At 36.3% G+C, this 15,884-nt stretch overlaps 1 protein-coding gene across 2 annotated transcripts; it reads left to right on the top strand.

Moving 5' to 3' along the window:
- Window positions 1–2,381: 2,381 nt before the first annotated feature.
- On the top strand, window positions 2,382–15,708 carry LOC136201413 (RNA-binding KH domain-containing protein RCF3-like). Of its 2 annotated transcripts, none has more exons than XM_065992079.1 (8): window positions 2,382–2,540; window positions 3,180–3,872; window positions 10,194–10,664; window positions 10,768–11,013; window positions 11,157–11,369; window positions 13,749–13,801; window positions 13,882–13,981; window positions 15,029–15,708. In XM_065992079.1, the coding sequence occupies exons 2-8, from the start codon at window positions 3,243–3,245 to the stop codon at window positions 15,413–15,415; spliced, it is 2,100 nt and encodes a 699-aa protein (XP_065848151.1). In that variant the 5' UTR covers window positions 2,382–2,540; window positions 3,180–3,242; the 3' UTR covers window positions 15,416–15,708. The 2 variants fall into 2 exon arrangements, with proteins under 2 accessions (XP_065848151.1, XP_065848158.1); XM_065992086.1 differs by having other exon boundaries at window positions 2,384–2,540; window positions 3,207–3,872.
- Window positions 15,709–15,884: the final 176 nt, after the last annotated feature.

The raw sequence follows: 15,884 nt of genomic DNA, 5'->3' as shown, positions 1-15,884 counted from the left end.
CCGTCGTTATCAAGTAATTAACTGAAGCCCCACTCAACTTCTCACTGAAGAAAGCAATTGGTCGTTTATCCTGCATTAAAACAGCACCAATACCTACGCCAGAGGCATCACACTCAATCTCAAATGCTTTCTCAAAGTTAGGTAATGCAAGGACATGAGTAGAACATAATTTATCTTTCAAGATATTAAAAGCATTCTCCTGTTCTATTTCCCATGAAAATCCTACTGTCTTTTTAATCACCTCGGTGAGGGGAGCAACTAAAGTGTTAAAGTCCGAAACAAATCGTCTGTAGAATGATGCTAAGCCATGGAAGCTTCGCACCTCAGACACACTACTAGGTGTAGGCCAATCGCGGATTGCCTTAACCTTTTCCTCATCTACTTTAATTCCTTTAGCAGACACAATATAACCAAGGAAAATAATTTGGTTTGTGCAAAAGGAACACTTAGACAAGTTAGCATATAATTGTTCTTTTCTAAGCACATCAAAGACACTCCTTAAGTGGCCTAAATGTTCTTCTAAAGACCTACTATATACCAATATATCATCAAAGTAGACTACCACAAACTTGTATATAAATGCACGTAACACATGATTCATTAAGCGCATAAAAGTTGATGGTGCATTAGTCAGGCCAAAAGGCATAACGAGCCATTCATACAATCCGTGTTTAGTTTTAAATGCGGTTTTCTATTCATCCCCTTCTTTCATCCTAATCTGATGGTATCCACCTTTCAAATCTATTTTACTAAACACAGTAGCTCCATGTAATTCATCCAACATATGAACGTGAACTATATAATTCCTTTTGAGGAGATAAATCGAATTGATCAATCAAACAAACAATCGAAAGAGAAAAAGAAAGAGAATAACCTTGGAAGTAGACCTATCCATGGGCCGGGCTGGGCCGGGTTCGGGCCGGGCCTGGCGGGCTTTTGTGTAAAAGTGCTCGTCCTAAGCCCAACCCAGCCCAGTATTAATTTAGGCGGGCTCGGGCCTAAAAATCAAATCCCAAGCCCAACCCATATAAGCCCACCTAAAAAAATATACATAATTTCCAATTATAAAAAATCAAATTTATACTTAAAATAAATATTTAATTATAAATATATAATTTTTTTAATTAATATTAATAAGGCGGGCCGGCCCGTGATATTTTTATATGTCCCAAGCCCGCCCAAAAAATAGGCGGGCTTTAGCGGGCCTGGGCCGGGCTGGGTCTAAGAGTAAATTTCATTGTCCAAGCCCGGCCCAAAGGACACGGGTCTGGGCGGGCCGGGCGAGTACCCGGGCCCGTGGCCAGGTCTACTTGGAAGTAATTAGATGGAAACAGCGGCAGTGTGGAGTAAGAGTAACAATCTTTTGTGTCTAATTAGGTGAGACTGCTGCAGAGATGGAGTTGGAACCGGTCGAAGGCTTATCAATGTAGAGAGATTTTAGAGGTGAATCATATTTGGGTGAGGGAAAAAGAGGCAGTTGAGCGAGAGAAGAAGTTCATGCAGCGGTATCAGAGAGGGATAAGATCGTGAGGTTGAGACGAAATCAGATAAAAGGATGAACAATCCGAATAACTACATCTGACATTTAGTTGAAAGAGTTGCGGAGATTGAGGGAGTGATGATGAGAAGTTGAGGGTATGAGTAGTTCAGAGGAATGAGTAGTTGAAAGGCCAGAGATTGAGGGTGAGAGAGGCGAACTCGACAACGATTGAGGGAGTGAGAGTAAAATTAGAAGAAATAAACTTAAAAATTCCAAAAATTCCTCAAAATGACATGTGAGTTTATTGTTGTCTATAAAAGTGACACAAGCTATTTGACTGACGATTTAGTATATTGTATAGATTACACACAAGTAAATGTTCTATTATTTTGCTACATCAACTAATAAAGACTAGTGTCTATTAACCCTTGTTTGAGATGGTTTAATGAAGATTAATGGAAGTAATGGAATGAAATTTTTTAAATTAACATTTTTCTGAAAGTTTTTTTATTGGGAGTAAATGAAGGTTAATGAGAGTGAACATTTTACTCTCATCAACTCTATATCTTAACCTCCAAAATGAGGGTTAATGGAAGTAACAGAAACTTTTTAATGAAACTAAATTTTTAACTTTCATTTATATTCCAGCAACACTCAAACAAGTTTAAATCTTAACCTTTATTTTCATCGCTTCCTATTCCATTCCATTACCCCTGTAATTCTCACCTCCGTTAACATCTTTTTTATATATACTAATAGATGTAATTTAGCCTTTTATCTTGTATTTTCCGTCTGCGAAGCAAGTGTTGGGTAAAGCCCATAAATTTAAAATAAAAGAAGAAGCAACATGAGCCCACCCAATAAAAATGAAACTTGATGGAGCTATGAAAGGCTAGTTCCACCCAAAATAAGCCCCTTAACGCCACAGGCCACCACTACCTCTGTCCATGGAGGGAAGGAGGAGATTATCTCTGCTACCCACCGGCATTTAACACTCGCCCCTAACCAAAAATCGTCTCCGCAAACTCTCTCTCTCTCTCTCTGCTCTTCATTCTCCGAGGTTCGTCTTTTCTCTTTCGATGCACCATTTTAGTGCTCTTGATAACCCTAACATTTATTGTTGTGTTCATTTCTTTGGTTTTTATTTTTATTTTTTCTCATTCAAATTTGTCATCTTGCAAAATTAGTAGTCGTTCATCTTCTTTCAGCTTGGTTGTTTAGCTATTTTTTTTCCCGATGTTAAACCTATAAGTCCTTCTCAGAGGTTTTTGAGAATCTTCGAATCTTTTCCTTCTTCTCCCTATGCATTGCGTTTGTATTGGTGATTACTAGTCAACTGAGGCTAGTTTTTTCTTGTTGCTTTTGTTTTCGTGGTTACTCTTCTTTTTCTTTCCCATGCCATTTTCATGAGATTCGCGGGAAGTCATGTCCTCTGAATGCTTCATTGTAATACTTCCACCGTATTTCCATCATAACTTGCCTAGTTATGTTTTCAATATCCTTCAAAAATGATGATGCGCGGTGTGAAAATCAAAGTTTTGTCAGAGTGACCTAGAAATTTTAACTTTCTTCTTGATATCTTTTCTGCCTATCGACTTGCTTTTATTTATGTTATGGTATATATGATAGTAAATCTGTCTAGTAGTAAGTTTGTTCCAGGTCTGGGTTTGATTATATACTTATTGCATTTTGTTTGCAGCTTATGATAGGAGTTCTTGTTCTGTAGGACCAGCGACTAGACACTTATAGTTTTTCCGAAATTATGGATGGTAATAGGCGAGATTTTTTTAAAAAATATCAAACAACTCAATTTAAACGAAAAGGAGTCAACAGAAAAGGAAAATGGAAAAATTCTAGCCATGAAGAACCTTCAGGGAATTCACTTCCTGCTGATACTGTCTATCGCATACTTTGTCCTTCGAGAAAAATTGGGGGTGTTATTGGAAAGGGTGGTGGAATAATTAAGGGACTCAGGGAAGAGACTCGAGCAAAAATAACAGTTGCTGATTCATTTCCCGGTTCAGATGAACGAGTAATTATCATTTATAGTTCTCCTGAAAAACTTCCTAGGAATCAGAATAAGGAAGAGGGTTTAACCATGGAGAATGAGAAGAGGTCTATGGAGCCACATTGTGCTGCTCAGGATGCTCTTCTTAAAGTCCATGACCGGATTGTTGAGGAAGATCTCTTTGGTGGGGTGACATCTGATGATGATAATGAAAACAATGTTATTACTGCACGGCTTCTAGTTCCAAATAATATGGTAGGATGCCTTTTGGGCAAAGGAGGAGATGTCATCCAGAGATTGCGAAGTGAGACAGGAGCTAGTATTCGAGTTCTTCCTGCAGACCATCTTCCCACATGTGCTATGGGCACTGATGAATTGGTTCAGGTAATATCTCTAACCTGTTTACTTCTTTTGGTTTTATTTGTAGTAGTGTCACAGAGTAGAAGCGCATCTCTGATTATAACTTCCATTTCACAATATTTGTGTTGCCTTGAAAACCTTCTTCTTAATGAGTTGTATGTAGAAGTGGGAGTTGGCCGTGTTAAAATATGTTAATTGATTCTTATTTGGGAAATATATAGTGGTGAATTTCTTGATGTTTTTATGTAGGTTGTCTATTTTATTTATTTTTTGCATTTGACATATTCCTAATCCTTCGTGAATAAAGTTACGTGTTAATACTCTCTCTTGTTCCACCTTGCTTTTTGCGCCCAAAAACTTGTTTTCTCACAACATTATAAGATCCATAGTCAAGGCTGATGGTTCAACAAAGAACCTAACTTAAATTGTATGAGGTGGTGTATTAATGTGTGAAACTGTCAAACACCAATACAATTCTATGTTGAGAATTCTAAAATGAGGAAAATATCACATGAGAATTGAAATCCTGCTCTTTAAGGCATAAGTACCTTAATTGCATTGTGAAATAACAACACGTGTTTGATTTTGGTGTACATTGTCCTTTTCAAAAATTCTCCTTGCCTTTTAAAAAGGCTAAAAAATGAATGACATTAAATGTGTAAAAGCAATTTTGTTACTCTGAGTAAATGTTATTGTGTTGATTACTTCTGTTATAACAATGAATATTGTTTTTGGCATTTAATTTGTCAATAGAAAAATAAATTGTATATATGGTTGTTGAAATTTCTATTAGAATTTACTAGTTATGGCATACTTCGTTATAGAGATTAGACATATGAATACTTAAGTTCTTGTTCATGTCCAATTACTCTTTGATTCTTGATTGTCAACCAGTCCAGGACCAAGTTTTGAATTCGTAGGTTTTACAGGAGCAACTTATTTTACTTTTTGCATGATGAGAGCATATTTGTCTTCACAAAATTTCTCAATAGATGTAAATGTAAACATTGATGGTTGTCTTTGTATGGAGTATATAACAAAAACTATCTTGTGTAGTAAGGGTAAAACTTTGGAAGTTATCTTGTTGTGTTGCCTAGGCTAGTATTTGGGAATATTGGCTTCCTAGTTTTTGCTTTGATGTTTTAATTAAATGGTTACGTGGCATTGCATATGTATCTCAAAGTGATTGGTTGTGTTTGATATGACTATGTTACCCCTAATGAACCTGCTCTTAAGGGTGGAGGGTGGCATTGGGATAGACAGCTTGAACAAGGAACAACCTTTAATGAATGGTGAGAGGGCTAAGAATGAATTGAATCTTATGCTGAAAATGGAGAAAGAGTTACTTAACTATAATCATGTGTCAAACACAAGCATATGGGTCCAGAATGTGTGAAACCTAAGGTATGGAGACTAGGGCCAAAACAAACATTTCCATTATGTTGGGTCAAGATGTTACATTGGTATTAGAACCAACTTTTCATATATGTTGTTGGTTTGTGGATGAGCTTAGAAGAACTTGATGTGGTTGTAATGATCTTGTCTCTGGCTTGAGCAAGGGGACTTAAGATGGTGATGGGTGTGTAGTAATGAAACGAATCCTATATTGAAAATGTAGAGCGAGTTAATTAGATATATAAGTACGTATGTTTTTTCGAACACTTTTTAAACTTGTGAGGGTTAATGTTTGGGATATGGGTCAATGCGAAAATATCTACATATCGTTGGGTTAGGCTATTAAAATATGACGTGGTCCTAAGGGTGGCGTACAAGTGGCCTAAGCAAGGAGCAGAAATGAATTGAACTCTACATTAAAAATAGAAAGGGGGAGTATCTATATAGTATGTTTTCAACACATATGGATATTCTTTAAATTGTTAGACCCAAGGTATAGGACATGGGTCAAAAGAAACAATACTACATTGAAATGATAGTGACCCTATCAAAGTGGATTTGTGAACATGTGTCAAAAGAAACAATATCTACATTAAAAATGATAGTGACCCTATCAAGCGGATGTGTGATCGTTGTTTGGCATTCTCAGGACCTTCAACATTGAAATCTTTCTAAGGTTGTAAAATGATTGTTTTCTAATAACTAGAGGAGGATTGACTCTTGACCGAGAAGATGTGTTTCCTCTCACATACGTCTTTGTAGGCCTAGTACTTGGGGTGGATGTAGACACAACCTTTTTGCCCTAGTACTATTCCACTCCACTAGCTCTAGCAAACACATCCCATCTCAAATCATCATCCTCGAATACAAAGTCGTCGTCACCACCACCACCCTCTTCTTCCATTGTACCCATCAACCACTCATTACTATCATCAATATCTTTCAAAGAAATAGGATCAATGTGATCCAGTTTATCATATTGACGTCTCAACGCTTGATTATACTTCACATAAACTAAATCATTCAAGCGTGTCTGAGCTAGTCGATTTCTTTTTTTTTTTTTTGCTATGGACATGCAAAATAATAATTAAAAAAATAACAACATTTTTATTAACAACTACACCATAGTCTATCTTAAAACTTAAAGTGATCAAATATGTGAACAAGTATATTTAAAAAACTCACATTCTCAAAGATACTCCAATTTCTCTCACAACCCGATGCACTAGAAAGTGAGACTAAGCACCTTCCAGGCAAATTTTTGTAAGCCTTTAAATATCCTTTTTTAATCTCACCATTTGCATCTAGTGCATCGAAGAATTCTGGATTTAAAAGGAATCCAGCTACATCCAATGGTTGATGGAGTTGCCTATACCATCTATGATCAATGATATCATAACTATCTGCATAACTTTCTTTCTTGTATTGGAAGGCTTTTGCTAAAGGGCCAAATATGATATCCCATTACAAACTTTTTCTCACCATCTACCAATCGAAGCACACGGACTAAAGGGCCAAATATCTTCAAGATATACAAAATGTCTCTCTAAAATGTTGTCATCAAGGCAGTACAAGACATATTTTTCCACTACTTTATTTTGCCCACTTGCCTTTGGTCCACTCATGAGATAAAAACATTCTTCGCAATTGAGCCTTCAACTTATGCATGCGTTGAAGTGTGAGATAAGCAGTGACAAATCTTGTGATACCGGGCCTTACAAGCTCTAGTTGCCTAGTGAAACTTCTCAACAAATTTACTACACATGACGTGTATAAATATAACCGTTCAACTGAATGGCTCTCTTTACCGTTCTACTAACAACTTCCAACTTGCCAATATCTTCCAATATCAAACAATCAATAAAAGGCTGCAAACTAATAAAGTGTTAAGTAAGAAACTTATTAAGAATTAATAATAATAGTACATGCAAGCACATTTGATGCTGCACTATCAGTTTATTCTCCCCAACTTTGAGCACCATCTGATCAAATAATTTATACAATTTCTCACTGGTCTTTGAATACTCAGAAGCATCAACAGATTCAATAAAAACTAAGAAATCAATCAAAGTTCTTTACCTCTTGTGTCCAACCATCCGCCATAATTGAGCACCCATGCTTTGCCCATTCTTCTTCATATGGTTTCATTTCAGCATTCACTTTATTAACTTCTTGTTTCAAAAGAGAGACTCGATGCTAGGCGGCTTGGTTCCAACACCGTACTGTCCAACAGACTCGAGCATCACAACAAAGCTAGGATAAGTTACACCATTGAAATGAAGTGCTGCATCATGCATCCACCTAGCTATATGTGCGCACAAGCTTTTCTCCAAAGCTCTTTTTTTTGCATGCTTCATTGATGGTTGTTTTCTCAACTTTCTATCTTTGAGGGCTTTTTCAGCATCAGGAGTAAAACACACATTCATCGAGCCCTTTGGCTTTGGTTTTTTCGACCTATGCACTGATTTAATACTTCCACTATTAGGCTCTCCAAGATCATCAACCTCAGTCTCATCATCAGCAAAACTATCTAGATTAGTAATATCAATACGCTCCACCAATATGGTGTTTAACTCTAAATATCATTTGAATTCCCTGCCTTGACCTCTTGCACATACTTCCAACAAGGATCTGTTCTTGTTGTAGCTTTCGATGTATTAGAATTACTAATACTCATGTCCAAAAGCTTGCAAAATTTGAAAAATCAGACACTTGTAAGCTACTGTTTCATACACTTCCATACATTTTCACAAACTTTCATACAGTTTCAAACACCTTAGCATTAACTTCGAAGTTCACATAAACTTTCATAACAGAGTAGAAATTTGGTAATAACAAGCTTACACATAGAATTTGGTAATACAAACTTGGCTTAATACATCATTTGCCTCCTAAACTTGTCCAAAAAATTTGATTGGCCTCCTGAACTTTCACAGTGTCCCATAGCCCCTCAACTTGCATAAAATGTCAAGTTAGCCTCTGAACTTGCGTCAAATGTAATCAATTAATCACGAACTTGCGTCAAATGTAATCAATTAATCACGAACTTGCGTCAAATGTAATCAATTAATCACGTTAAACGCGGAAGATGTATTGCACGCTTCTAAAAAAAAGTAAAACGACCAAAGCTAGAATATGCTGTTCTAATATTAGAGACTGCAAGTTTTACAATTGAACAAGTAAGAACTTCATTTTTAATCTATTATGTGAATTATGTAATAACATTTTAAGTCGCGTGCAACACATATTCAACATGCAACTTACTTTTTTTGCAACCGAGTGATTAATTGATTACATTTTATGCAAGTTCAAGGGGCTAATTGAACATTTTATGCAAGTTGAGGAGGCTACCAGGACACTTTGAAAGTTCAGGGCCAATCAAGCTTTTTGGACAATTTAAGGGGGCAAATGATGTATTAAGCCTAAAAACTTTCATATAAACTTGTAATAATAAACTTTCACAACTATGATAAACTTCACATAAACTTGGTAATGAACTTTCACAAACTTTCATAACTTAGTAATAATAACACGGATCACAAAATTTGGGCAGCATAAACTTGAACAAGTCATAATAAAGAGTAGAAATTTGGGAGGATGAAGATGAAGAAAAGAAATGAGAACAGAAGAATAGACAAATGAAGAAAAGAAATGAGAACGGAGAAGAGACAGTACCTGTATGTCGATCGGTGCTGTTCGGTGGAGGAGAGGAAGTGCCTGTGATCGGTGCTGTTGGGTGGACGTGGTGGAGATCGGCAGAACAGGAAGTTTCAGTTGAACACTTAAGGAGAGGGGAAGTACCTGTTTGATCAGCAGAGAGGAACGAAGTATCTGTCTGATATCTTCAACCTACATTATAATTTTCTTTTTTTTTAAAAAAAAAAAATCCCTAACTTCCGCCTAAGTGCAGAAGGCTGCCGCCTCTCACCTGCGGCGGCAAGGCGGTCGCCTTCCGAATAATGCCTGCCTTCCAGTGCAGAAGGCGGGGGCTGGAACGCCTTTGACAACTATGATGCAATGGTTGGGCCAGTTGTTCAGAAGAGGTGGGATGTGTAACATTGGTGTGTAGAGTGCAAGAATAATGACTCAGTGCTAGGAGAGTTTTGAAGGATAAATAGTTCTTATTTTGTGATGTCTCTTGTTGTCCTGTACTATATTTTGTCACTTTTGTTTTGATGTGCTTTTCGTGCCTTTTTATAGAAGGATGGATTTTCTCATTTTCCTGTAAGATTTAGGATGGGTTATTAATGGTTTCAGATTCTTTATTGCTCTCCTTTCACTAAGTCGATTATATAATGAGCTTGAAGTAAGATCATCTACCTAATTGGGAGAATGGGAATTATTGGAAAGTTGCAGCTATTCATTCTGGGGTCATAGCTGGTCTCAAGTTCATTGTGGATTCTCTTGAAGTTGGAATTACTTGATGCTCAAGGAATTTCTCCAAAATTAACACCTTAAAAGAGCTTAGGGCCCGTTTGGTCTGTTTGCTGTTTGCTATTTGTTGTTGGAAAAGCAGGGATTCCAGTTCCCTAACCAAACACCTAAAACTCTCCTTTTTAATATGAAAAGGCAAACATATGAGGAGAAAATGAAGTAAATAAACATGCCCTTAATCAATTCGCAATTTACTGTTAAATGATTTGTCCTTGTCTTCCTTGTTTGACTCATTTTGTGCCTTACTGGTAGTGGTAATTGATCATTTCTGAAGATGTTTATGTACATGCATCCTTTTCAGACTATGATTTGCAACTACTACAATTGTGAAGGTCAATTTCGTTGGTGCATTTATTGGCTGTTGTTTCTTTATTGGTTTTAACAATTATCATGTTTTTCTGTGATAAATGTTATGTTGGATGCGAATCCTTTCTATTCATTTGTTAGTCAAAACCTTGAAAAAATGTACACTTCAGCAATTCTACTAAAAGTATAATTTTGGAAGGTCTTGTTCAGATATCTGCAAAACCAGATGTGGCGAAGAGGGCTCTTTATGAGGTTTCCACCTTATTGCATCAAAATCCACGTAAAGACCAGTCTCCAAGTGTGTCTATGCCTTATGGTGGCCCAAGTTTTCACACTCCTCGTGGTCCCATGGCAGAAATGCTTCCACCAGGAAATCGAGTGCTTTCTCATCGAATCTCTTTTTCCCACAATACCCCGCCCATGCCATTGATGGGGGGATATAGCAATCAGGCTCCAGGATTTGGGCCCGGTGGCTTTTGTAGTGGTCCTCCAGGACATGGAGGGGAGCCTTCAGCTGAGTTTTCTCTGAAAATTTTATGCTCTGATGGGAAAATTGGTGGTGTGATTGGCAAAGGAGGTTCTAATGTAAAACTGGTTCAGCAGGAAACAGGGGCTAGTATTCATGTTCAGGATGCTTCAGCAGAGTCAAATGAGCGTGTTATTCGTATATCTGCTTTTGAGGTTCTGTTTTTTGTTTGTTTGTTTATGTTGATCATTTGATGCTTCCAAAGATTGTTATGCTGCTACTTTACTAAGTCAAATTATTGTGCTGATATTCTCTTAGGCTCTCTGGAATCCGAGATCAGAAACAATTGATGCAATTCTGCAGCTCCAGAATAAAACAAGTGAAGTCTCTGAGAAAGGTACTATTACTACCAGACTTCTTGTTCCATCAAGTAAGGTTGGATGTATCCTTGGACAAGGAGGTCAAATTATTAATGAAATGAGAAGGAGAACTCAAGCAGACATACGTGTCTACTCCAAGGATGAGAAGCCTAAGTGTGCATCTGAAGATGAAGAGCTTGTACAGGTGAGTTGGTCAAATTAAGACTCATATAATCTATATATATATCATTAATTCACTTATTTTACAGGGTGATTTTTGGTAATTTTATTTTCTTTCTTGGAATTTTTTTTTTTTAATTTTAAATTTCTATACTATTGGTCATTTAGATATCTGGGAATTTTATTGTTGCCAAAGATGCTTTGGCCGAGATTGCAACAAGACTAAGAGTAAGAACTCTGCGGGATGCAAATCCTGGAACAGAACCTGGGCCTCTTGGACGTGTCCAGGGATTTGGACCGACGAGAAGCTTGCCAGGCAGAAATCCCCAACTGTCTGATATAATGGGAGCTGGCAGTTCTGGTGGATATGAAGCTTTCAGGGTAATCATCCCCTGCCATTTTACATGCCTTCTGGTTTAAGTACTTTCATCTATTAACTTTATATGCTTATTCTTCTTAACTAACTTGCAACAAGTGCAATACAGCATGCTTCTGATGATTGATTGTATTGCAATACTACACAATATGCACTTGTAGTCTTATATTTTAATTTGTGGTTAGTGGCTCTTTTACATCATTCCTATTTTTTTTTGTATGACTTGCAATGTGTTGGTGCTGTTCTTATTATTCTGTATCATCTCTCTCTCTTGTATGTCTCTATTGAGCACATTACATTTCATACTCATAGATGCATATGCGTGTGAATGCATTAAGCTACACTATATTTTTAGAACTTAATGTATTGTTTCACTGAAAGAAAGAAAAATGCAACTGTTAGTATTTTACAGTCGTTCAAAACAGAAAATTTTATATCTATAAATGGCCTCACTTAACCAGTTATAGTGACAAAAGATGTTGGGATTGGAACTCTGATGAATCTATGTTTCATTTGAAGTGGCTGCTTCCATACCCTATAACCTAAATTGACTCTTGGAATCATTGTGCAATTTTTTGAGTATCAGAGTTTGTATTTATTATGTTTTGCATATGTATGTGAATGCATTAAGCTACACTATATTTTTAGAACTTAATGTATCTATTTCACTGAAAGAAAGAAAAATGCAACTGTTTCACTGAAAGAAAGAAAAATGCAACTGTTAGTATTTTACAGTCGTTCAAAACAGAAAATTTTATATCTATAAATGGCGTCACTTAACCAGTTATGGTGACAAAAAATGTTGGGATTGGAACTCTGATGAATGTATGTTTCATTTGAAGTGGCTGCTTTCATACCCTAAAACCTACATTGACTCTTGGAATCATTGTGCAATTTTTTGAGTATCAGTTTGTATTTATTATGTTTTGCTTCGAAGTTGATAAGGGATTGGAGTAGAAATGCCAATTGAAGTAGATAGATGTTTTCAGGGGATAAAAATCAAGGAAGTTGTAATCTTTGAAGCTTCGAGAAAGGGGTAGTTAAAATAAATCTATAACACTGCCTTTGTTCATGGTCTATTACAAATTGTATTTCTGGAATTTTTAGTAAATTTTTGTGTTTGGACACATGATAGAAGTGTGCATTAGAGCATTTGAGAAGAGGAAAGAACACTGGGATATTATGCTATAGGGGCATGGTTTTTGAAGCATTTGTTTGGGGATTTTTTAGAGTGCAATGCAAGTGTACCTTTGCAATTATTGGCCATTTCTCTTTTCCTTTTAATGAGTTTCTTTGTCAGCAATATATATACCTGACATGTAACATAGTTCAGATTCATTATATTGATATTTCTCTTTGTTGTGATTGTTGATAGAAATGTATATCATATTTACTGTTTCTCTTCCTGTCTCCCTCTCCGTACACACATATGTATGTATATGTTGTTTGTATGTATTCTTTGCGAGGAGTGCATGTAATTTTATCAGTTTCATGATTTATGGAGATGCTTGCAGGTTGTAAGGTGTCTGAATGCATCCTACTGTATTAGATCTCTTGCATTTAGGTTTTGTGGAAAGTTAAAACACCCCATGCATTTTCAAGGAGGCTATTTGTGTGGTTTGAACTTATGATTTTAGGTTAAAATAGAGTAACCTCATTTTTTTTAGAACTTGCGTCTTGTTGAGGCTCTACATTCAGTTGTATATGTCTTCATGTCATCACCAAATTCAGTTGTATATTGCCTTGAATGTAGTGTTGTCTCAACTGTCATTACCCCTTGTTACTTTTGTGCTTGTATTGCCATTTCTGTAACAATTCTTCCTTTTTGTAATGATCTTCTATTTCTATATGAACTTGGTAATTGTATTTATGCTGAAGTCTCAAGAATGCCTGCATTCTAGTATGATACATCAAATAAACGGAATGGGCTGAAATTGTAAAAGGATATTTGTAAAGGTTGATAGTCATATGGTTATTGAGGAAATATTCTTGGTAGACAATTGAGATTTGGTTGAACCTACTGTAGGATTTATCGGCTATAGAATTCACAAGTTGTAATTGGTAGTATAGGTTTATAACATCTGCTGTGCTCTTGTTATTGCAATTCAGTCAGCACCTTGCGAAAAGTGAATTTCATTGTGGGTTTGTAGGCTTTAAACATTTCAGATTCATATCGAGTTGTGCATTCTTCTCATGATTCAGAACGGATTAAATGTAAATCAAGTTAATGATTTGAGGGTTTAAATGCATTAGTCCTGTTCTTGAGTAAATTTGAGTATATTGCATTTAAAATTTCTCTCTTTCTCTCTCTCTCCATCTGTCTATTGCCAAAGGATGATAGCCTCTCTATGTCTTGACAATTATAATGATGTTTTTTCATGAAGGGTGGTGGACTTGATTATGAATCTCAAAGTTATCCGGATCCAACTGCCATTCGGTACTGATGCTTCTATTAGTAAATATGATTAGCAGTGCATGCTTGAGTAATGTGTCTGAATTCCTTTGATTCATCTTCAGTTCTAGGTATCCCAATCCTAGTGGCTCATTGGAGATTAATATTTTAAACAATGGAGTCCATTCTAGAGCAGGAGCTGGAGCTATTTCTGCTATTGGTGAGGTATGTCATTAATGTATATGTCTGTGTAGTGATATGCACCATATTAGTTGGTGGAAGCATGTTTATGTGAGTGTGTGAATGCCTACAATCACATCCTATGTTATCCTGGATTTTTGGTGAACTATCATGAAGTATACTCTATTTGAATTACTTTGCTCCATGAAATTTGCAGTTGGTGTTTTTGAAGTTGTCTCAAAGTTGACATTATGTTCAATTGATGATACATTACATTGATAAATGCCATTCCCAAGCTTTTGTTTGTTTGCTTGTTTGTTTTTGTAGGGGTTACATATTTAGTACATATAAGCATTTCACTATGTTCTGGTGTTTGTTAATGTGGTATGAAGATCAAATAGAAATGAAATGTGAAGCTTTGAAGCAAATTAATAAACAAATAGGATAGGAATGCAATGATTTGGCCAAAGTTCAGGATATATCAGAATATGGGGGCTATATATGGATATATATATAATTTAGTTCATTGATGTTCTGGCCATACATTCAGAATGCTGCTGAATACTGAGGTTTTTGTAATTAGACTCTTGAGTCAACTTTGTTGTGGGAGGATGATGAATTGGAGCTTTTGTGATAAAAGATCCTTGTTTTCTTTGTTGATTTACCTTGAAAAGCATCATTTACAATTCTGAGGAAAACTATGATTGTTCCTCTATTATTATATTTGTATACATTTAGTGTGTTCCTTTTAGCTCGCATATTTGGATAGGTGACAGTTAATGGCTCCTCAGTCCTTTCTGAGTCTCAAACAGATTCAGAAACAAAATTGAATCCTTTGATACACATTTGCCTAAGAATGAACTGAAATGCAGAACCAGTGCTGCAGCAAGAGCTTGGGGCTATAAAATTCAATTACTAGGCTAGAAAAATAGTGGTTTCGGTTTGAACGAGTATAGGTGGAGGAAGGATCCCTGCACTGGACCTGTAAAATTACAGTTCTGTTCTTTGCATCAATCTGGCAAAGTTTGCATATTATGATTATTATAAATTTCAGTCTTTTTGACAATTCTTCAAATTGGTCTGTAACTTTAGGCGCCTGATCCAAGGGTGAAGCTCCAAGATTCTAGATATGGTGTATCTGAAAATTTAGTTGAATTCCGGGGTTCTTCCGACCGTTTGAATGCAGCACAAAACATTCTTCACCCCTTCTCATCTTCTGGGCAGAGCATGAATTCCCAGCAGGGTTCCTACCAAAACATGACTGCTCAACAAAACTCGTACCAGAATACGAGTGGTCGGCAGAACCAGAGCATGTATCAAGGCATGAATACTCAACAAAGTCCCTCTTATAGGAACATGAATGTGCAGCAAAGCCCATATGGAGCAGCGACGGCTCAGCAAGGTGCCTACACAAATATTAGTGCACCGTTGACTGCCTACAATAATATTAGCACACAGCAGGGTACCTATCATTACTGATAGTGACTTTCTGTTTGGAAATTTTTGTATCATAGTTTGCTCAGTCAGGTTATTGTTTTGTTTATTGTAACTGCCTGATCAGTCTACATCAGGATGAGATAGATTTCTATAGGTTGTCACATTATCTTAGGCATATGCAGGCAAGCAATGGAACAACTTCTGCTGTCATATGCTTGTTCAAATTGTAAACTATCTTCTGAGAGTAGAGACTATACAAGATTTTTTTCCCCTTCTAGTACTGGATGTGTAGGGAAATCAAATATTCTTATTCATGACAAACTAAATTGTTACAACTGGCTTGCTTAGGGTTCGCAATTTACTAGTTTTGCTTTATTTAAATTGTGGAAACCATTTGTAATTTGTTTCTTTAAAAAAAGAATCCGTGATTTTACCTTGTACATGTAGAAGTTTGAGTTATTGAAGAGGTGATACTTCACCTGATATCTGGAGTACAATGATTGGATTTAAT

The sequence above is a fragment of the Euphorbia lathyris genome, chromosome 1 (assembly GCF_963576675.1).
Source record: "Euphorbia lathyris chromosome 1, ddEupLath1.1, whole genome shotgun sequence".
NCBI lineage: Eukaryota > Viridiplantae > Streptophyta > Magnoliopsida > Malpighiales > Euphorbiaceae > Euphorbia > Euphorbia lathyris.
The sequence above is the reverse complement of the archived record's forward strand: the minus strand, read 5'-3'. Positions and strand labels throughout refer to the sequence as shown.

Bases quoted from the DNA above. Each gene is read 5' to 3' on its own strand.
- LOC136201413 (XM_065992079.1), top strand. From the start codon at position 3,243: ATGGATGGTAATAGGCGAGATTTTTTTAAAAAATATCAAACAACTCAA. The intron at 10,665-10,767 runs GTTCTGTTTTTT...ATATTCTCTTAG, and splicing joins TTCGTATATCTGCTTTTGAG to GCTCTCTGGAATCCGAGATC. The intron at 13,802-13,881 runs GTACTGATGCTT...ATTCATCTTCAG, and splicing joins CCGGATCCAACTGCCATTCG to TTCTAGGTATCCCAATCCTA.